This window comes from Amia ocellicauda, chromosome 4, assembly GCF_036373705.1.
Source record: "Amia ocellicauda isolate fAmiCal2 chromosome 4, fAmiCal2.hap1, whole genome shotgun sequence".
Taxonomy (NCBI): Eukaryota; Metazoa; Chordata; class Actinopteri; order Amiiformes; family Amiidae; genus Amia; species Amia ocellicauda.
This window is the reverse complement of record NC_089853.1, coordinates 19,512,974-19,536,181: the sequence shown is the minus strand read 5'-3', so window position 1 is coordinate 19,536,181 and position 23,208 is coordinate 19,512,974. Positions and strand designations below refer to the sequence as shown.

At 44.2% G+C, this 23,208-nt stretch overlaps 1 protein-coding gene across 1 annotated transcript; it reads left to right on the top strand.

The window, feature by feature from the left end:
- The first annotated feature begins 1,658 nt into the window (after positions 1 to 1,658).
- LOC136747930 (CTD small phosphatase-like protein 2) lies at positions 1,659 to 18,738 on the top strand. Its single transcript, XM_066701258.1, has 13 exons — positions 1,659 to 1,868; positions 9,483 to 9,694; positions 9,925 to 10,063; positions 10,322 to 10,471; positions 10,817 to 11,032; positions 11,251 to 11,341; positions 11,690 to 11,801; positions 13,341 to 13,427; positions 13,845 to 13,907; positions 14,363 to 14,442; positions 14,554 to 14,680; positions 14,820 to 14,915; positions 15,034 to 18,738. Exons 2-13 carry the CDS (start codon positions 9,506 to 9,508, stop codon positions 15,097 to 15,099), a joined length of 1,416 nt encoding a protein of 471 aa, XP_066557355.1. The 5' UTR covers positions 1,659 to 1,868; positions 9,483 to 9,505; the 3' UTR covers positions 15,100 to 18,738.
- The last annotated feature ends 4,470 nt before the right edge of the window (positions 18,739 to 23,208 follow it).

Here is a 23,208-nt window from a genome sequence, read left to right as displayed (position 1 = left end):
ACACACACACACACACACACACACACACACACACACACAGCCGCCTACACTGGTCGGTTCACCTGCGCTTGTTTGTTGGTGAGCATGCATTGTGTGAAAGCCCCCACGTTTCACTTGGGGATCGGCAGCAATGCTCCGGGTTCTGCTGCATCCTGGTTTGGCCAGTTTCCGAGCTCGGTGATGGACAGCTGAGCACTCCCAGTCAAAGCCAGCCCCACCAATGCGGCGCAAACCAGGCGTCAGGCGCTGTGCACAAAATCGATTGGAGGTGACCGTCTCTAGACAAATGTAAGCTTAGATACACAAGTCTCCAGGCGCTCCGTGTTTTCCTGTAGGAGTCTAGCCCTGCCTGCATTGTCTTGGCACATGAATAATTCGCATTGGGCGGCTATCCAGAGTAAGGCAGAAATGCGTGCTGTCACAGGGAGCTGTCTCCTTAAACGGGTGGTTGAGGGAAGACATTGGGAGTTTAGCAATAATAATTAATAGTAATGGGCACCATTACAGTTGCATCCTAATAAGTGCGCAATATCGCGCTCGCACCAGATGAAGTGCTTGTCTCATAAGCCAGCCTTATCAATTATTGAAGAGCTCCAGGAAGCCTGTTTGTGTTGGTTGTTCACCTGCGGCGCCCCTCGCTGTTTCCACTGCCAATTATGCTAAAACACAGCGCGCATCCGTATCTCTGGGGAGACAACACACCCCCAGCCCTGCCATCTTAATGTGTGAATGAATGTGTGCATCTATCGTGGTGATCTGTCAAAAGAAATCTATAATAATGGTAATCCTATTCAGTTTCTGCAGCTTTAATACTACGATCACACACACAGAACAGGAGAAGGTTCCGTCAGATAAAATCAATCCGTGTGAACTGGGATCAATGAGTACACGGCATGCGATCTTGAAAGTGTCTAGTGATGCACCGATGCATAGGGACCTGACAAGAGCGAGCCCGATTCCAGATCCGCCTGCCCTCCCTTTTCGATGGAATCAATCAATCAACCAATCAATCAAGACGGATCACAGGTAGTGTCAGATGTGAACACGTGTGTTATTCTGGAATGGTTACATATTAACCGGCAGACAACCTGATGATTACGGCGATCGTTTCATTTCATTGATGGGCTACCGAAATGTACAACTGATAAGTGTGTATTGATGCTCGGGCCGGGCAGACGCGATCGATGCATTTATCTCAGTTCATTCCCGTGATCTCCCCGAGTGGCGACATCTCGCTGTCCCCTCGTCCTTGCAAATAACCAAGTTGTATACATCGTAAATGGAACAAGGAATGGGAATTCGTTGTTTCTCCCCACCCCCCCACTTGAACGGGAATTACGTAATACTTTGAAAGATACCCAAACCGGTGTTCATAACTGTGATTGTTTTTCATTGCATTATTACTATGCAAAAGTTGCAACCGAATACGACTACAAAACCACCTAAGGGTAAGGGGACTCTGAGAGGCGTTTTCAAAGGCTACGATTAAATGCATTTTGTATGACTTATTATTTGTCGTGCTAAAGACAAAAGGCAAGTGTCTAGTGGCAATAGCAACACAGCGCAGCCCAGCCTTTCTCGGAGGAGTTTGTTTGTGTTGAAAGGCATGGGGAGGGGGAGGAGCAGGTTGACGTCTGCGCCTGCGCGGCTCGGCGGCTCATCCGGGTCTCTGCCATCGAGAGTGTCGGTGCTGCGGGTCGGTAAGGAGGCGGGAAATGGCGACTGGAGGAGCAGCGCAGAAACGGAGAGACTGTCCCTAAACACAGCGAGCCACAAGCGGCCAGAGGCAGCGCCAGTCCCCGCGGCGGCGAGTAGGAGCCAGGCAAAGACAACCAGCTCGGCGACGCGATACTCCGGCCCCTTGGCAGGTGAGGGAGGCGCGATTCCCGCGGGTTTGAGGGGTTGTGTGTCTGTAAATAAATATTGACTCTGCTGTCGTGCGGCGCAGCTCGGCCGCTTCTGGTTTAAATCTCGGCGTCTCTGCGAGCCCCTTCCCGCACCGGGGAGTTCAAAGCGCGGCAGGTGTGGGGCAGTACCAGTCCCCCCGCGGATTTCTGCGTTTGTTTTATTTTTCTCGAATTAATTATCTTCCCGTTTCCTTTACTTAGTTTCATAGGTTTGTGTTTAAAAAATAAAAATAAAAAAAATCTTGCCATAAACAAGTTGTGTGAAACAAGGTGTTACCTGGTGTATTGAAGGAGTCGTGAATGTGCCGCAGATCACTGTGTGTGATCAAACAAATCGCCTGACGTCTGTGTTGAAGGTGAGGAAAGTCGTTTTAATTAAAATAAAATGCCTGCCGGAGTAACTGAAGAAAGCCAAACGGAGCGCTTTTGGGGGGGTTAGGCCTGGGCCTGTTTTCCATCTCCCGCCCCGGGCTTGAGTCTGACATCCTACCGGTTTCCCCTTCCCCTTTCCCGCCCACCTTCCCTCGCAGGGGCGGGATCTTCGAGTGTCTTTGCAAAACAAGGTAGCCAATTAAAGAGAGGGAAAATAACACCAAGGAGGACAAATGCGTCTTTTTGTGTCGTTCCGACCGTGCAGCGAAAAGTTTCAATGCAGCGAATAATAGGGTTTGTGGCTTTGTTTTGTGTCACCAGAGTTGTCTGGTTTGAGTCCGGACATAGATGCACATTCACTGGTTTGTCTTGTGCTGTTTTTAGGGGGCGTTGCTCATAATGCATCTCCCTGCCGTCCGTCTGTGGTCTTCGGGTGGTGTATTCACTCAACTTTTTCTCGAAATGTGGACAGACATTCACCAGAGAGAAGCATGATTTTAACTCGGTCGATCGAGCTGAAATCGCCTTGCTGGACGTTGTTTTCGTGCAGAAATGTGAGCTCTGTTGTGGATGGTCCTGCACGCCGGGGCTGTTGCCACTACTGCAGCTGCTACCCTGCGCGCTGTACTTGACCGTAGATGCACTTGTGTAGGAACTCCTCGCTAATCCGTGCACGGCTTCTTGATGGTCTACAGGGACCATGCACAGGTAGTTATTTTTGTACTACTATCTTTTTGTAACACTATTTTTTTTAGTATGACTGTTTTGTTTAAACATTACGAGACTGCGCTTTGTGACAAACTACTAAACGGATACAATCATAGCTGTTCTGTAAGTAAACCTTGATCCTTTGTGCTCTTAATTTTCATATCCGTGCTCGAGATCGTTTATGATGTACGAAACTTTTTCATGCAGTCGTTTTGTTTGCTTTGAATGCATCAGAACCTAATTTTGTTAGGCTTTATTTTTATACTCCCTCAGGTCACTGGGTATGTCCCTACAATCCTTCATGAGTTAATCAAATCTTAGTGGTGTACTTAAGAGTACTGTACATGTATTGGTTTCTCTAATCCTATATCATGTGCTTCTAGTTTAGCACCTAATGAGATACTACCTGCCTTTTCACATCGGGAGCACAGTAGCTGTAGACAGCTTTGTCTCCTTCACGTACAAAGCAGAATACAAATCCTGGCAAAGACTGTGGCTATGGTGCTAGAGCCTAGTGCCTTTAGTAACAATCTTCTGCTTTCGCTACAGCAGAAAGGGAGACGGACACCCTTTACACACATGGTTGGGTTGGTGCAAACTGGATGATGCAGCTGCACTCTGCACACAGACTGTTAGAATGGAGAATTTCATCCAACGACCTGTAAGTCGGGAAGACTTGTCTATTAGCAAGTTACTCTTTAGGATGTTCAGAGTTCTCAAAGTTGTAGTTTTTTTATTGAATATATTCATATGTGAGTGTCTGTGTATTTATGTAACATATCAATTTATACGTGTAAATATATATTTTCTATCTCTGGGGTAGAACCAGCCTCTCACCCTGTCTAAAGAAAAACAGTTGCACCCAAAACAAAACATTTTAACGGCTGACTTTTGTATTGTTTGTTGCCATAATAAGTAATGCAAAATTCTTCACGTGTTTTGTTGAAATGACCTGTTGTAGTTCTGTGTTGATGGATGCATTATCTAAAAGAAATGGAACACTTATTCTTTGTACAGTTAGGAAAAAAGCCGCTATAGCTTTGCACAGTTTTCTCTTTGGAAAAGCCACTGCAAACGGTTTGCCATGTAACCAATTCTTAGGGTTGACCTGATAAATGGCAGGTGAGGACAAGTAGCAGTCTCCCCATCTTCTAATGGAGCTGACCTTTCTGCCGTGTGATGCTATTCCCAGAGCGGTTAAAGCATGACCTCTGAACCAAAATCTGAAAGTGAAATGAACAAATTATGCAAATATCAGAACTACAGTGTTTTGCAAGATGCATGTTCCTGTGTTTAAATAGCAAGTATAAATTCTTAATTTGCATGTGTTCAACTGTATTCCAAAAATAACTAAAAGATTGCACCTCCTGGTGGTCGATGGAACATTCATAAAAACAAAAACCCCCACCAAACTTTAATCACCTTAGCCAAAATGAAAGTGTCTGGTTTGGGGGAGGGGGTTGGAGTGGTAGGATTTTAACAAACTTAAAAAAACCTGCGCTCAAGAACAGTCATGAAAACACCCGGGTCGTCTATTAAATAAAGCTGTATTAAAATATTTAAGCTGTGGAATTTTACTACCTGTAGGATGGGGACACTGGGGTGGTCTTATTGCCGTCCTTGCTTTCTTCTGATGTGAAAGCAGCAAGTGAGTGCATCATCAGAGCTGTCTTACGTCTGGTGGGATCTTCCCTGCCCTAGAGGCAAAGGGTTTTGGCATCATGTTTGCAAGCTGTAGGTTAAGATGTGAGTCTTCTTTTATACACAGGACTGACTGCGGAAACCACTGTTGGGATGTGCTGGGGCTTTATCCTGCTCTGAATGTAGGAATATCGCACAGGCCTGTCTTACGCTGGATACGAAGTAGAGTCCATGTGCTTTTGTGTTGAAACATTGGGCTAGGGAGAGGGCTTTAATTTCTCTGCTGGATTGTATTTATTGATGCTTGTATGTAATTGCTTATTCTACTGATCCTGCATTTAAAGTAGTGGGGCTAGTAGTAGTATAAAGTAAATTATTTCTTTCTTTTCTTTATAAGAATTGTGTAGAATCATAATGGTTGAATTGTGTAAGAGGCCAATACATACGTAAAGGACTGGAAATAGTTCTAAACTTAAGAGGACGAATATTTTCTTTGTTAAAAATATTGGAATCGCTCCTTTGTCTGCACTGGCTGATTACTGTGACCATTTGAGATGGATGTATATTTGGCATAAAAGGGAGTTTCAGGATACCATTATCCCCCCCCACTCTTTTTTTAGGTACATTTCTCAGTAATTAGCCTCAGGGGAGAAATGCCGAAGATGTGTATGTAGTGCTAGTCTTTGGACGGAATAAAATTGGAGGGAGGCTTTCTCTGCGTATTATAACATCTGTTTTTAATCCCCTCTGTGTTTTTTTTTTTTTTTTAATCAAGTATGCATTTGCCAGTGAAAGATGAACTGATTGTCTGATTTAATTTAGAGTATTTTAACTTGTTTTCAATTTCTTCGCCCTCCCCTTCCTTTTTCTTTTAATGAAAATGAAATGAAAGTGGCAAATATGTTGCTCATGCTTTTGGCAGCTCTACGCTGGGAACTGCATATGACTCATGCTTTGTGTTGGTAAAAATAGGCAGGGAGACTCTGGAAGCAACAAAGCTGCTCGTGCTGCAGCCAGAGCTGGAGGAGCGCGCTCAATGCACGAACTGGGGGACGACGGCAGTTCGCATTGTTCCTGAGCTGCATTCGTAATTTTGCATTTTCTTCGATTTTAGAAATCGGGAAACTGTGATAAACCCTGTGAGGGCCCATGAAATTGCATATTCCCAGATGAACCCCAGTCCCTGTTGCTGACCTGTTGCTCATTGCTCAGCAGCTCCCCCCCCCCCAACTAAACCCCCCTCTTCCTCTCTCCTCTCCTGTTCTTCCATTATGTATGTTCTGACTAGCAGGGTTATGCCTGGGGCTTGGTGGTTTTTCTGAAAGTCACAGAATCATAAGGATCCTGGAATTCTTGGAACATGGTTCCGGAACTCTGCTCCTCTGGGATGGGGGTTTGTGAGGTCAGGTGGAAATAGGATCTGCAGGGTTTCATTCCCCCTGATTTCAAAGTATCAAATCTATGTATTCACATAGTTAGGCCAGTTTAAACGTTTTATCAGGTCTAAAATGGGTAACCATTCACAGAAACCCTGGGGGAGCAGGGTTTGGAGTCTATGCGTTCCTCCTGCCCTAATGTGAAAGAGGCATTTATAATCCTGCTTCTCCTGGGAGTCGGTTTAAAGTATGCATCTGCAGCACGGTGCTGTGCCAGTCTCCAGGACTGGTAAATCTGTCTACACTACACAACTACACTTCTTCCCATGGCGAGTTCTGCCACAGAACTAGCATAGCAAACAACTCAAACATGAAGTGGGGGTGGGGGTGGGGGGGGGGGCAGTGTTAGCATTTATAATTAGTGGAATAGGTCTGTTCAGTAATCAATTAATCACACCCATGGCTGAGTTACTGACTGTGTATCAGCAGCTCTGGAAGGCAGGTGATGTTTGATGGACAGTCTAACTTGCATGAACCAACCCTGTCTTCCTGGTTAGAGGTGTCCTGGCTGAGTTGATTTGAAAACCATTTTTCAGCTAAAAACCGTGTGGTGCTATTCCCACTCCCTGGCTCGCGCTCTGCTCCAGCAGCTCTTGTCCAGGCTGGATCTGCGCCAGGCTTCAGAATCTCCATTCTGCGGTTTGGGTATGAACAGTGGGGGTGGGTGGATGTCCTTTCACTGTCCTGTATGCCGTGGCATTCCATGGTTCCTTAATTTTAATTACTAGAACAATCAATTGCTTACACCTGCCTAATGCTTAAGGTCAGCTGTTAGTCCATTCTTCACCATGAAGCTAGTGAGGGGATACCACAGTGATTCAGTTTGTTGCAAAAAGAGGGGAGGGGGTTGGAGTGGTAGGAGTTTAAAATTGTCCAGAGGGGGTTGTCCAACACGAACGATGCCTGATTGAATGATTTGAATCACCCTGCTGCATAGTGTAAATGCAGTCCCTTAAAGCACAGCACAGATTAATATGCACATCGCCAGAGACTGGATCGATACAACAGGACACTTGGCAATAGGCTTTATTGAGGGGAAAAATATTTGGAGTTTTAGTTCCTGAAGGAACAATGAACCAGTGCATGTTTTTCTTAATGCAGTGTTACTGTATAACATTAGTTTGGCTTAAATAAGTCTCACGTGTGCCTTTAACAATCACCGTGTTGTGCTAGCATCTCAGGGCAAGTCCAGACATATTTTTCCTCTGTTATATAATGACTGGAGGAAGAGATGTAGAATTGAGGGCTCTGTGTTCTGTACTCATTTATTTCCCCCCCCCACTCTTACTTCCATGTGTTTTTAGTCTAAAGAATGGACCAGTGGGAAAATAAATGTGAATAGGTTTGAGAACTCTGGTTTATCAGGTTCAGGACTTGCAGCTGCTCTTGACACTATTTTAACTAGTTCAAATGCCCAGGAATGAGTTTTGCCCACCTGTTGCTGATTCCAGGTGTCAGTATGGAAGTCGTACCTTGCTGAAATTCAGTGGATGGGTGATGCTGGTGATTTCCTTGTTTATTTTTAGGTGTGGATTTGGACCGTTGTTACAAGCAGCAGTGATTTTAAAATGTATATAATGGTTAAGCTTTCGGGGAGGGTGGAGTTATGCTGTGCTGGGTGTCAGACTGAGATGACTTGCTGATTTTCATGTGGTTCTGTTGCATGGCAGTGCAGTGGAAAACTGCAGCATTGGCCTGGTCACTTTTGTTGTCCTGAAAAGCCAGTGGATATCTCCATGGATTTATTGACTTGGCTGGTTGATGGATTGGGTGGTCAGTCAATCAGTTGGACACATCGTTTTGAGTGTTTGAAGGTTTGACAGGTCTGGATTATCTTGATCTTCACTGTTTTGTGAATGGAGACTTTCCTGTGGTTCTAATCTTCTTTCACCTCTTCCAGAGTGTCCAGTTATGGCTTGGGCCATGTTCCACTACACTTGCTAGAATCTGCACATGTGCATCCTATGTCTGTGAGTTGGTTACTTAATCTCGGCTGAAACGGGACCGCAGGTTCTCTCCTGTGGCCGTTCTGAATTTTCATCTGGGCTTTAATGTATTCTGAAGGGGACGTGCATGTTGAATTCATGAAGTCTTGGCTCTCGCAGGCCGCTATGACTTACTGTGGTTGCAGAGGAAATTATATCCTGACTGCAGCCAGATGTTGAACTGTTTCTGAATGCATTCTTCACAGATTAAGACTCTGAGGAAAGCTGTAACTTGAGTTTTTATATAGAGTGGGGTGGGGGTGGATTTCACAGTTTGGGTAGATCTTTTTATTTTTGGTGGTGGTTGTGGGGGGGGTTATTTTTAAGTTTAAAAAAATGGTCAGGATAAAACTGATTGGTCCCCCACATCTGCTGTAGTGAGACTAACAACCCTGTATTTGGGGGTAGTCCAATTTGGTTCCTTATGGACACCTTGTTGGCCCCCCCACCCCCCCAATAGCCTCTATCTATTTAATTCCATTTGGTAGATTATTGAATTTACATTGAGTTTAAACCCCTTGAATATGTAGGGAATTACTCTGATCTGCTCACTTCTGTATGTGAACTCACTTTGAGTTTTGCAATCGTTGTATGAGGCAGAGGGTAGCAGGGAGGGCAGTAGAGATGGACAAGGGAGGTGTTCAGATGTACTCAACCCACCATATATATACCAGCCACTGTGGGGATACGGTTTTGTTTTCCATTTTTCAGTTGCATATTTGGAGCCCCAGGCTTGTCCTTGGGATGTCCAGCTGAGACAGTCCAGTCCAGCCTGTTTTTCCCACGTCCCCAGAGGCCCCGTCATTCGTCTCGCGCTTATGTCACCAGAAGGGGAGTTTGTGCTCTCCACACATCACATTCTCTCAGAGGCAGAGCTGGCAATACCCCAACAGGGCATCGTGCCGATGCTGAGATGTGTGCACACTTGGAACTAATGAATGTATGTTTTAGATCAGCTGATCAGGTTTACAATAGATTTGAACCATTTAATCTTCGCTGGCTTCTGTAAAATGGGCAAAATCTGGTCCCAGTCTGTCATTGAAGGGTTCTGGTATCAGGTCTGGTGTGCTGCTGACACTGCTGTGAAAGCCTGTGTTGCTGCAGTGGCTGGAGAACAATTCTCTTAATGAGAGAGTGAGACTCTGTAACCTAGGGGCCAGTTTCTTCTGAGGAGAAGCCCTGAAAACAGCCTTTCCTAGACACCACACTGAGATCTGAACTCTGCCTGCTCCTTGTGCTTGTTTTCACATCCCTGGGTGGTCTTCCTGCATGGTTTTGATAAGTGCAACTTTATTTTTTAAATATTTTTTTAATGGACTTATTGGATTCACTTTCTCCAGTTTCCTTTCTGGAGCCAGCTGCTGTTTTGTCTGCATGGGCCTGGAGATGACTAAGTGAAGTGTATTTAAATAGACTTCCCCCCCTCTCCCCAGTTTTACATGTGACCATTAAGAAGATGAGGCTGAGAATGCGCAAGGCATCTCAGCAGTCGAACCCTGCGCACACGCCGCGGCCGTCCCGGTCCAAAAGGAAACACTCGGAGGTGGAGGAGTGCTCGCCGGTTGGGGCTGGGAAACCACAGAAGACTGAGACAACTGGCCTGCTCTCATCAATCAAGAAATTCATCCGAGGAAATGCCGCCAAGGTATGTCACTGCTAGCAACTCCCCACCTCTGTTTGTTTTCCTCCCCCTGTGCATGTGTGTCCACCTGGTTCTCTTAATGATCATATGCAATTTCAACTTCCCCTGCCCTTTGGTTTTGCCAGAAATGCCAGATAAATTCACTTACCCATCATGCTGTATATACTTTTGCGATTTCATACATGCCTTTTCTCATATGCTTGCCTGTGTCTGTTATCGTTCCTGTCCTCCAGGTGGAGCAGGAGAACCCTGCGAAGAGGAGCCGGATCGACTGCGACTTGGACAATAACTTGATATCCTCCACGCCGCAGGCTGGAGACCTGGCTGACAAGCCCCTCTCCCGTGTCCGGCGGAAAAGCCCTGTGAATGGGGGTGAGTGCTGTGTGGCCTGGGTGCAGGGCTGTGGGTGCTGTCCCCTGCGCTTGCCAGCCAGTCAAGGGGACTTTTAAATAAGCTTGACCTGGCTTCTGCTCATTAAAAATGTTGGATGTTTGTTGAACCCCAGCGCCTTACTAGCAACAAAAAAAAAAAGATTTTAGCAGTGTGTGTAAATGAGTTGTAAGTTGCAACTATCTCTGGTCCTCCCATCCCTCCCTCTCTCAGCATCCTGTTTCTTCCTGCTTCCTGCAGATGCTACAATTCACAACACAACCAAGCCTGTGAAGCCCAATGGGAAGCTAGAGGAGCCGCCGGATGTTGTGGGAAGCCCTCCGCGGACCACTCTGCTGGGGACCATATTCTCTCCTGTCTTCAACTTCTTCTCACCAGCAAATAAAAATGGTAAGGTTGCCATTACAGCCACCCTGGGACTGTTCAGTCCTTGGGCAGGATCCTGTTAGCAGATGCCAGGTGACGACCCATTATATTATACAGCGAAAGATTTCCATCGGATTTCCCTGATGTGTACCCATTACTATTGGATCTTTACATTATTTGTGACACTCATGTCCACTGCGACTGTCCAGTGTGAAAATGTCTGCACGTGAACAGAGGGTCTGAAGTAACATTGTGAACAGTGTGGAAGGGGTTTTCCAGCTTAGAAGGCAGACTGTTTGGATGGGGTCCTTGCACTGCCCCCCCTCACCACCCCTCCCTCTCACCGTCCTCCCTCTCACCGTCCTCCAGGCACGTCGGGGTCAGACTCTCCCGGGCAAGCGGTGGAGGCCGAGGAGATCGTCAAGCAGCTGGATATGGAACAAGTGGAGGAGATGCCCACCAGCACGGCCACATCCACCGAGGGCATGCTGTACCCCAGTCCCCCCCTGCCCCTGCGCCCCACCACCGACAGCGCCTCCGAGGAGGGGGAGATCGTGTCTGATGGGGACCTTCCCCCTCTCACAGGTGTGTGCACCCTGCTCACCTACCTCACAGCCACAGTTCAATTGGTTGTGTTACTTGGGCTTCTTTTAGATGATGCAACTAGTTCAAATAAGCTACCAAAGCTTATTGCTTTTTATTGTCACTTGGTGGGTTTCCCTTTATCCATACCAGTAATTGTTTAGTCTCTTTTGCCCGCCACTATATGCACTTACTCTTCTTCTTGCCTCCTGTTGTTCCAGCCCCAGGGTCGACCCCAGATAGTGGCTACTCTGAGGCTCCTACGGCTCCCTCTGAAGGGACGTATGAGGAGGACTGGGAGGTGTTTGACCCGTGAGTGACCCCTCTGTACAGAGCTCCATAGTGCCCTGAAACAATGGCCTACACAGTCCTTCACATGTCTCCATCTTTGGCACCTTCCCCTGAGCAAGGATCCTCCTGCTGCCTTGCTTTAGAGACTTCTGAGCTTATAGCAATTAATTGGTACAAGTCTGTCTAGATTAGAATATCAGAGAATGTACTTCTAGGTAAATTCCTATGCCAGTAGTATTATAACAAACCTGTCTTATGCCGTATTGTTTAATACGGCTGTTTGGCAGGCTTGTAAATAAAGGCTTGGACTGTTGGTATAATCGTTGTTGTAGTTTTCCCTCCCTCTACTGATGCCTCTTTTTCCTGCAGGTACTATTTCATCAAACATGTCCCGCCACTGACGGAGGAGCAGCTAAATCGCAAACCAGCTCTCCCCCTGAAGACCAGAAGCACACCCGAGTTCTCCTTGGTCCTGGACCTGGTGAGTGAACGTGCCGCTCTGGGATAGTCACTCTTCTACATGTTGGCTGTGTGAAGGCGGTGAAACGCACTCTGATCTGTCAGTCTTGTTCCCCCCTTGTATGTGCATGGACACGTGCACAACTTCCTGAGTTGACTGGCGCTTGTTGATGTCTGTTGTGCTCATGTTAAAGTTCGGTTAATAACTTTACGTGTGTGTGTTCAGCTTTCATATTCTTAGAGGACACCCCAGTCAGATGTCTGAAACAGGGTTGGGGTCAATTCCACTAATTCAATTCCTATTTAATTCTTTATCCCTTTAAATGATATCAAATCAATTCATTATCCAAAACACTTTCCTAAATTCCTTTTCAGTTCAATTCATCTCCATTCCAAATTTGGATCAATTCTGCAAAATTTGATATTTCTCCCACTCTAATTCCTTAATCTTAAAACGGTTTCCTTCTTTGTTACCATAACTTACGTTTTCAAAGTGATCAAATGCCAGAGGCTTCTTGTGAAAGTGTTTGTCCAAATCGGTAAGCAGTGGGTCCTCAGCCAGTCCATGTTCAATCACGAAATCAGGGTTCTCGGTAACAGTCCAAGTCAAAACCACAAGCAATCCTTTAAAAAAAAAAAAAAAAAAAAAAAAAAGTCAATACCACCACAATCCTTCTACCCAACAAACAAGGAGAGCAAGGTAGGTCCTTATATAGTAAGTTTTAGAACAGTGGGTAATTGCAAGTAATTGAGATGGTTCTTGGGATATATCCTTCCCAACAAGAGGGCAGGACTACGACACTATCTTGTATGAGTGTCTGTTAGGTGGATGAGGAACTCATTGGCTGAGATTCAGATAATAGAAATTCCTCAGTTGCTAGGAGGCCAGGAAAAATGGACCTGAGAAGCATATGCCTGTAATTTTAATAATAAAACATTCTTGTAAACATTGTATTGTCTAAATCATTGAAAAATGTGATAAACACAATTATTACAAAATAAATGATTTAAAACAAAGCACATGAAAAGTATTTCCAATTCAAATTCTGAAGTATGAGATATTGACAATTACAAATTCAATTCCAGCTTATAATGTCTACATTCCAATTCGCAAATCCAATTCAATTCCAATTAGAAGAATCACAATTCCAATTCATTAATTTGAATTACAAGAATCATTACGAATTCAAATTGGAATTGATCGATTCAAAAAAGTAAAAGATTTGAGTTGGAATTAGCCCATGAATTTGTTTAAAACTTAATTGACCCCAACCCTGGTGTGAAATAAGGCTTTCTTTTAATAAAATGAAAGCACAAGGCAGCCTGGGAAGTTTATTATGCTGGGAGCTGCAGTGTCTCACAGTGGACCTGCTGGCTTAATGCTGCTGGGCTTCATCCAGTTCAGTTTCCCAGTGTCCCTTCACTGATCAGCAGGGTTACAGGTGGCTGTGCAAGGATCAAAGTAAGGGACCAGCCTATTGGAGATGCAGGACAATAGTAGTGTTGTCTGAAACGTGTATATGGTTTAACAAATTAACAAAATATGATTTTCTGTCCACAGGATGAAACATTGGTACATTGTAGCTTGAATGAGCTGGAAGATGCTGCCCTTACCTTCCCTGTCCTTTTTCAAGATGTAATATACCAGGTACAGACTTCACTTTACTTCCTGTTTAATGAAGAGAGCAGCAGCCTGAGGGAGGAGCATGGGGACAGATCCTGTCTTGCAGAGCCTTCCACAGCTGGGGTCCTGGCAAAAGAGATTTAAACCTTTATTTGTACTCCTCTACCAAGGGAACATGTACCAAGTCCATAGTGAAAAGTGACTTTGCTGTAATTCCTAACTAACCACTAGAGGGTGTAAAAAGGCAACGTTTATAATGGAGGTAACAGACAGGAATACAGTCAGGTTAATATTTTTAAATACTTGTTTTTTAGTATTGTATTAAAATTGGTTAAAATGTGGGTTGAGCTGATCTTCAACCGATTTGTAAGTGACGCACCTTCATGACTCTGCTGTGCCCATACGTGGTGTCCCATGGCTGTTTTCTGCTTCTGCCTTCAGGTGTATGTACGGTTGAGGCCGTTCTTCAGAGAGTTCCTTGAGCGAATGTCCCAGATCTACGAGGTGAGTTCAATCCACTTGCCAAACGGGCAATTTAACCCCCCCGACACACTGATCTGTGGGATTTGTTATTCAAAATATAGCTAAGAACAGGACCATATATTCTGTACTGTACCTTTTCAAATGTCTGTCCATTTATGAGACTCGCAGCTCAACGCACTACAGCTACAGTCTTGCTTTTGCAGAGCAGACTATGGAAATGTCCCCGTTTAGGAATCATTTAGTATACACTTTTTAATGGTGTGCACTGCTCGGTCTAGAACAACTGCTGGGAGGTGTTCACTTTTCTCTGCCCCCTATACAGTGTCTATTGTAGCTGTGTAACTGTGCCAGAATCCATCTCCTTGTCAGCTGTCCTTAATGTTGCCAAGCCACGCTTTAGGGGATAAACGATTGAACTTTAATTTCCACCTGATCATTTGTTTTAAAGTAGTAATAAGGCTGTTAAATATTTGTAGATCATTCTCTTCACTGCCTCCAAGAAGGTGTACGCAGATAAACTGCTCAACATCCTGGACCCGAAGAAGCAGTTGGTTAGGTGAGTGTCTTCGAGGTACCTGACTGGTGAGGAGGCTAATGCCTGCACCCTGCAATAGCTTTGTGTTAATTTTGATTAGCATTTTTAAATGTTCTCTTTCTTGAATCGCAGGCACCGACTTTTTCGTGAACATTGTGTTTGCGTACAAGGAAACTATATCAAGGATTTAAACATCCTTGGGAGGGACCTGTCCAAAACCATTATAATTGACAACTCGCCACAGGCCTTTGCATACCAGGTGAGTCTGAAACCCTTCTAACCTCCCCGTGTGGTGCTTAATGGCGAGTAATAGTAATGTACTGGATGGCTGGATTAAGAGCATTTTCTTTTTTGGAGCTGTTAGTTTTTCATAGATCTAATTGTTCTTGTCCAAACAGCTTTCCAATGGGATTCCTATAGAAAGCTGGTTCATGGATAAGAATGACAACGAGCTGCTGAAATTGGTCCCTTTCCTGGAGAAGCTTGTCGAACTGGTATGATTCCTTTTATGTCCAGATTTTCTCTAGTTTCTGCCACAAAGCAAGACTCCCGCGCCTGCTCATCTTAAATGTGTGTGTATTAACTTGTTGTCTTTGTGTTCCTGTCTTGCAGAACGAGGACGTGAGACCTCATATCCGGGAGCGGTTTCGCCTGCACGACTTGCTGCCCCCAGACTGAAGCCCCGGGCAGGGAGGGCAGGCATGGCCTAAACAAATGGAGAGGAAACAACGGAAGTAAAGCGAAAAACAAACCAACCAACCAGAAAAGACACGCAGAACCCTTTTGGATTACAACTAAAAAGTGTTGCCATTACTGTTGAATTTTTAAATTTAATTTTAACCCCACATTTTGCTTTTAAGGTTTTTTTTTTTTTTTTTTTGAGATCTGGTAACGAGGGGAGGAAAAAGTCAAAACCCTTCCAAGGTTTTTGAAGCAACTGATCTCCTGATTATAGAATTTATAAATATATATATAAATATACTCCATGCATACTGTAGGCAAGACCAGGGTGGATCCATTGACAGGCTTTCTTGAGTGAATTTCATGATTTTATTTTTGATCGTTACTTTCTCTCTCCGCGTCACATGGACTGTTTCAGAAGTGTTCGGTTTTTGCCAGCAGCAGTTTCAGCCTGTATTAACTGAAGATGTCGTTGCAAAGAAGATAAAGGACACAAACTTTTTGGTGCTCCACGTGGGACTGTTGCCACTTGCTGACTCCAGGCTCTCGATTCAACAGGAATGGCCAGTAAAAAATATATATTTTTTAATTTTCTCTTCTGTTCAGGTTTTTAAACTTTTTACTTACTCTAGTGTAGACTTTCATTATGCATTCCTTATTAGTTGAGGCAGTCTCATAGATACTCTGGTAATAGTCACTTTTTTTTTTTTTCTCCCCCCTATCCTCATTATGTATTTTAATGGCTGTTTTCCTGCTTTGTCTGCCTGCATTTTGTATATTTGTTTAAAAAAATGAAAAATCTAGTTTTAGTCGGTCAGTTCATAAAACATGCATTTATATGGTTTCTGTAATTAAATATTCCACTGTAGTTAAAAAAAACAAAACCAGTTCTATAAAAATCATGATTGGAGACGGTCATTATCAGGGTGGGGTGGGGGGGACAGTGGGGTGTTTAGACCATAGTAATTGCTTATGTCTACTGGGCCAAGAAGCACCATCCCAGCCCCCTGCTTTCTCCCTTTTTAAAGGATTTTAAATGCCAGAGCTTGAATGTTGTGTGACGACCCATTTCGTACAGTAACATTTGTAGCAGCAACAAGCACCACAAGACTGAGCGCCGTGGATGTGCTTGCCTCCCGTTCTTGTTTCTTTGCCACTCGTCCTAACATGTTCCATCTACGTGTTTTTAGTTTTTACAAACTTGTACGTTTTCAACCTGCTTTGGCTCATCTCGGCTGCGTTTCTTCGACGCTTCACTTTACCATCCCTCCTCCTCCTGTTCACCATGTCGCCTGATTTTGCACAGATTCAAATTTGAAGACACAGTGTGCGATTGACACGTTGTACGCCCCCCTTCTATTAGCCGCAGCTCAATCATGGACAGGCTGATCAAACATTAATGCTCCAGTTTATTTTGAATATCTATATATACAAATTCTCTACCAAGAGGTTTTAAATGCACCTGGAAATTCTCTGTGCAGGCACTGCCTGTTTCTTTTCCTATCTGTAGTGTGTGTGTGTGGGGGGGGGGGGGTCCACAGAAGGTTTTCTTTTTTATATATAAATGGAAACTATATTTTGCTTGCAGGTACCGGAACTGGGGAGTAAATGCAGAAGATGTTGACCCATATACTTTTTTTGTGTGTTTTTAAAACAAGTATTATAAAAACCTAAATGTAGCAAGGCTTTGTCAGCTCTTACCTCTGCCTTCTGGCTGTGTGAGCACGATGGAGGAGCTGTTACTTTCTAAGGCAGGCGTTTTTGTAGCACCAGCAAAGCAGGCTTCATCACTGTGGTTTAAACCCATCTTCTGTGTTTTCATTTGTTTTGTTTTAAGGCCTTTCTTCTGGTGCAGTTGAAACTCAAGTGTAGAGTACCTCTTTAGCCTACAGCTCTCTACTCGGTTAGGAAGAAGATTGAAGACTGTGCTGTCCTTTGGACTTCTCGTGTGTCCCCCTTCAGTGTTGCCTAACGGTTCCAGGACTATGTGAGAAAGGAAGAATTTAAAGATGGTAGTCCAGGCATTGCCTCCTTTGACTGCATTTACATGCTGAAGGGACTGGACTGTTATGAGTTTTTTATTTATTTATTTTTTTTATTTCCCCTCCATCCCCATTTTCTCTCCCCCAGTGAATGTAGAGCGAGGGTGTCGGGTGCCAGTGAACCAGGCTGTCGTGCTGCTGTCTGCACTGTCCGTGTCATGTCAACAGGCAGCTCTTAGACTCAATTATTGAACCCTCCCTGTTGCTACAGATGTCAGTGGTAGTAAGAGATGCGATTTGCCCCTTACCTGTCAATCAGAGTCTGAACCGGGCCTGTAATGGTCCGCTGTTCTGTCCTGTGCGTATGTGCCACTCTTGTGTACCATTGATCAGTGGATGTGGAGAGGGCACAGTGGTACAGGAAAGGCCTGACCACAAATCCCCCATGTTCTATACACACACTCACACCAGTGCAGGAACCAAGTGAGGCTTCATCATTTTGATTTAAAGCTATTCATTTTTTGGGGCGGGGGGGTCTTTTTTTAAATGTATGTGTGTGTGTGTAATATATATATACTGTTCCTTTCCCTCACTCTCCAAATATGCAAAAACAAAGCAAAATCTTCACTTCCTTGTGGCCAAGAAGCTGCGCTGTAAACCCCCCCCCCCCCCACACACACACACACGCGGGCGAGCGAGCGAATGAGCCCTGGTGACTCTGGCTTTGACACCCCAGCTGTAGTGGATCCAGGCACTTTTCTAATGAAGAGCTAGCTTATTTTGTATGATTGTTAAAGAACAGTATAGAGATTTTATGGTAAAAGATGGAAAAATTAGTATTTCAGATGTACACCAGTTAATTTTTTATGTATATTACCAGTTTTATTGTACATGGGTATTGTACAAAAATTACATGCAGCTTCATTTAAAAAAAAATCCTTAATAAGGAAAATCTTTTTAAGAAAAAAAATCATTTAATTTTTGTATTTTTGATTTCAAGAGGCATGATATGTCTACTTTTTCAGTGTATTAATGAAGATTTTAACTTTACATCAGGTTGAGTGTTTTCTTACTATATTATCTGTGTATGTAGTTAGAACATTGTGTCACTGAACTGTTTAAAAGAAAAGAAAAAAATCTAGCATGTAGAAAAATGAGCCTGTTTTTGTGGGGAAAAATCCTTCATTAAATTTTAATCCATGGCAGGTTTTTCTGCAGAAAATGAGAGCAACTGCGTTCTAGCTTTCTGAGTTTTGTATTTTCAGAAAGGTATTTTGCTTGCCGGAATTACTAAAAACAAAAACATTTTTTAGATGTATTTAAATACATTTTAGGGCATCTTTATGATGTTGGTATTCTGTCTTTATTGTAAAATGTACATAACATTACCTTGGGGTGGGGGGGGGAAGTATTCAACAAAGTTTTTGAAACTTTGCAAACCACCTTGTATTCTTATGGTTTTTATTTGTCCGACACTAATCACACCAGTGAATGCTGTCTGTACATGCCAGACGCACGCGTGTATGCGAGTCCTAGCTTGGGCTTGTGTGCATACGCAAGTCGAAGTGTGTGTGTAACATGGTGTAACATGGTAAAAATATGGTGCGTGTGTTTTCTGTTATGGTAAAGCGTGTGTGCCTGTGTGTTCACTGTCTTTTTGTTTGTCTGATTTTTGTTCATTCTGTTTTGGCAGCTGACATGAGCCAGAACGGTTCTCCACACCAGTGATCTGCTGCTAGGTTGCCTTTGCGGCATTTGCAGAACATGGTCTCTAGAATTATCCAGTTAAAGCTCAATTTCACGTGTGGTGACTGGTTACTCTGTGCTTGGGGAGGTTGGGTTCATTGATCCTATGAATTGTTGAAGGAAATGGATAATGTTGCCTATACTGCAAGTGCCCGATACCCGATAGGTTATGGCACACTTGTGGGTTTGAGTCAAAGTTGCAGAAATTTGTATAGATGGCAATTGACACATCCACAGGTAGGATACTAGATAAAAACTTACAAGTTCTTTTTTTTTTTTTTTTATATATATATAAATGTTAATTTTGAGCGTGCAGCACAGAATCTTGATTTAGTTACTAGGTGTTGCACTTATGGATCGACTTAAAACTTTATGAGCAGTTCTCCAAATTTGAGCAATTTGGAAGTACTTTCCTGATTTAGGAATTGACGATCTACTTTGATTCAATCCTGATTCTTTAAAACCGCAAAGTCTTTGAAGTGTCTTTGTTAGCATAGATCCATAATGGTCTTCAACAGTGCTGGTAAACACAATTCAAAAATGTGAACCACAGCATGAAGAAATGTGCTAGAGAAGGCTCTTCTGACGTGTTTATTCTATACAGCCCGCTTAAGAAAATGTACAATTTCCTTCAAAGTAAAACCATAAGACACTTCTGAACATCCTTTAACATTGTAAGAAACACTGGTTTAGCTGGAAGACATGGGATAAAATCCAAAGACCATATTTTTACCATGGTATACTATACATTACCATGTTAACCATACTACAGACAAGGCCCCATTACTGCATTTTTACCATGATTATGATATTTAGCCTACAACCCCACTTTGTATTTTCCTTATTGGACTCCTTTTTGTGTGTTACAATGGGGTTATGATGTACAAACCCTTGCATTTCTCAGGCTATTTCCATTGTATGATCAATAATGAAAATGTGTATCCTTATAGACGTGACATGAAAGGCAAAAAAACAAATGAGTGGAGGAACAATTAATGCAGATGCCTCCAAACAGGTGTACTGCATGATCCAATTAAGCAATTTACATCCTATCATGCTCTGTCAGCATGTATAAGAATGCTGAGCAGGCCCAGTTGACCTTAATTTTGGAGCAAGAGGAAAGAATCGAAGTGACTTTGAAAGAGGTGTCATTATTGGGGTACAAATGGCAGGAGCTTCAGTCACAAAGACGCTCACCTGTGTTCTTAAGTGTGCGAGTGCATGTGTGGCGACGCCAAGAGAACGTTACAGGCCTGACTGCTGGACCCCTACAGTGAGGGGGTCTGGGGGATCTGTTATGCTGTGGGGGGCATTTTCCTGGCATAGTTTGGGTCCACTTGTCCCCTTAGAGGGAAGGGTCACTGCAAATCATTACAGAGTAATGCTGAGTGATTACCTCTATCCTATGGTGAAACATTTCTAGCCTAATGAGAGAGGTCTCTTTCAGGATGACAATGAGCCATCCACAGGGCACAAGGACTGAATCATTTGAGTATGAAAATGATGTTAATTATATGCTACGGCCTTTGCAGTCACCAGATCTCAACCCAATTGAACACCTATGGGAGATTCTCCACTACCATCATCAAAACACCAAATGAGGGAATATCTTTTGGAAGAATGTTTTTCCATCCCTCCAGTAGAGTTCAGACTCGTAGAATCTGTGCCAACAGCATTGAAGCTGTTCCGGCGGCTCGTGGTGCCCAACACCTTACTGAGCCACTTTGTTGTTTTTTCCTTTAATTTGCCACCTTTCTGTACATACGATCATGAACTACTATTATAGTTCAGCTACTGCCCTACTTACTGTTACATGCTACTTCCTAACTAACCTAAATTCTGCTATTAACAATATTACAAACGATCACTGATATTAACCTGCATGCTACCATAAAATAATACATACCCAGTAATATAACACTAGCTGTTATTGTTATTCAATCACGAGCTCTTCCCGCAGCTTTTACGCCCGGCAGACGAAACTTCACAGTGATTCAGCGGTGTACGCAGTAGGTCACATGGTTGCTTGTTCTTTTGACATACCGTATAATACAGCACTGTACTCTGTAACAGTCTTCATTGTGTTACAGTACAGTGCACCAGAGTGTATTACAGCCTATCATAGGACAGCAGTGTATTACAGTACAGTGTATTTTAGTACAATATATTAGGCTTCTCTAGGGTAGCAGAATAGGTTAAAAATTGACTTCTATAGGTACATAATTACTTGAAACAACTAACCATGCAATAATAGTGATGTTCTTTGGCTGTCTGCTACTACACATTTTGTCCCCTAGCATGTTGTCTTTAGTTCCCAGTGACACCTTTTGAACCTGTATGACCATTCTGGGTTGCATATGCTTTTTGTGTCCTGTTGGTTCCTGTATGTGGAAATATCCCACCCGTGGAATTATTCCATCCTTGTTTTTGCATGACATTGTATGGCTGTGTTAAATTATTACTCACACTGTCACTCAATACTCTTAACATTTGTGCAAAGGTGTTGGGCAGCACAAGAGGTGTCATTGACACCAAGAGGGACTTTTTCACATATAACATAGAACTCCGGGAAACCAACAGGAGTATCGATGGCCGGGTCCGGAGAGCCACCTTGTCTGCTGCTGTCACTTCCCCTCACTGAAGATGGAGATGAGTCACCAGTGTGCCGTACCCGTGTTAGCAGGTACCTGACAACCGCTAGAACACACACTGCATGCTTTCATTTCCCCATGTATTGTCTGGGGGTGATTGTACTGCTGTTCAAAACCTGCTCAACATCCAGGGAGAGTGTCTAACACACAGCATGCACCTACAGTCATTAGAATGTGTATTTATTTTCTTAGCAGACACCCTTATCCATGGGGACTTACAATTGTTCAAATATATCACTATTTTATACATGGATGTTTTTTTACTGGATCGTTTCAGGTAAATTACCTTATGCAAAGGTACAACAACAGTGTCCCCACCAGCTATTGAACCCCACAGTCCACACACGAGCCCTAACCACTAATCCAAACTGTTACCCCAATACTAATATTAGTATTAACAATGGTGTAGCTTGACTTTTTTTCCACAGGGGCGAATCAATTAAATATTCTGATAATTAAATGATTCCAATGGTGTTTGAGCGAGAGAGACAGAGGATGACACCCAGGTCAAGTGCCTGCTGCATGCTGACCACCTGGCGCTCCTGTTGGGGCTCCCGCAACATCTGGACAGGCTGCACCGCTGCGGCAGAGCCTGGGCCCTGGAGCTCGGCATGGAGGAAACCACCGTCCTGATCGTCCAGAATCCAAAACGGAAAATACTAGTTCACTCTAACCAGCACCATCACAGAGACCTCAACCAGCTACACCTACCTGAGCCTGCTGATCAACTCCTCAGGGAATTTCAAGCGTTGTCCACTGTGCCATTAGGAAGAGAAGCAGCTCCCTGAGCCCCTGGGCGCTGGTGTGGACAAAGCTCTTTGACAGTGTGATCCTGCCCACCTGCTGTAGGGGAGTGAAGTCTGCAGTCCAGCCCTCAGCATGCACTTTGACAAAGGGGAAAGGACACCCTCCTGCAGACCAGCTGACCCAGGTCACAGAGCCCATGCCGAGACTCTGATCAGACACCGACCCCCCCCCCCCCCATCACAACATGCTGGCCTTGTAAATGTCTGAACATACATGTACAAAAACGGCACACTTGTTAAAAGATAATCTGTAAATGCTTGGCCAACACTTGTGTAAACGTGTCAGGGCAATAAAGCTCGTTGTGAATTTGAATGTGATGGAGGGGTGTGTGTGTGGTTTTGTTCGCCACTCATGTCCCTGCCAGTAAATGATGCCACGGGTCAGTGAGGCAGCACACCTCGGTGTCATCCGAGCGACTAACCTGCAGGCGCGCTTTGAAACGGCTCGCTAACGGACAGGCGCTTGGCAGGGAGCGCAGGTTCGGCGCGGCGCTCCGGCCGGCGGCTGCACGTCTCACCGACAGCGCGGTGTGGGTTACAGCAACAGGCGCCACTGACACGGGGTATCAAGAGCAGCGCATTAATTTTTCAGGGCCCTCTGTGTATTTCACAGCTCTCCTGCTCACCCCTTTTCATCCTCCTCCTGGGCTGTGCTTAATTACCCGAGGATAGAGTTGCGGGAGACATAACAGATGCAAGTCAATTAAACTGCCCTCCACAGGGGCACAGTCCGAGTCTGGGACAGAGAGCTGAAGGGTCTGGGAGCAGGAGGCCAGCCAATATCCAATAATTCAATCAATCAATTAACTTACTTCTGATAAGGAATCTTACAGCGGTCAGCAGGCTGATACCCTCAAACACAGTGAGGGGGGATATATCCTAACGTGGCCGGGCCTACTAGTTTTTTATTTGTGTTTGGCT

Excerpts from the sequence above, each read along its gene's own strand:
- LOC136747930 (XM_066701258.1), top strand. The coding sequence starts at position 9,506 with ATGAGGCTGAGAATGCGCAAGGCATCTCAGCAGTCGAACCCTGCGCAC. Across the intron at positions 11,033-11,250 it reads GGACCTTCCCCCTCTCACAG|CCCCAGGGTCGACCCCAGAT; the intron begins GTGTGTGCACCC and ends CTGTTGTTCCAG. Across the intron at positions 14,443-14,553 it reads CCGAAGAAGCAGTTGGTTAG|GCACCGACTTTTTCGTGAAC; the intron begins GTGAGTGTCTTC and ends CTTGAATCGCAG.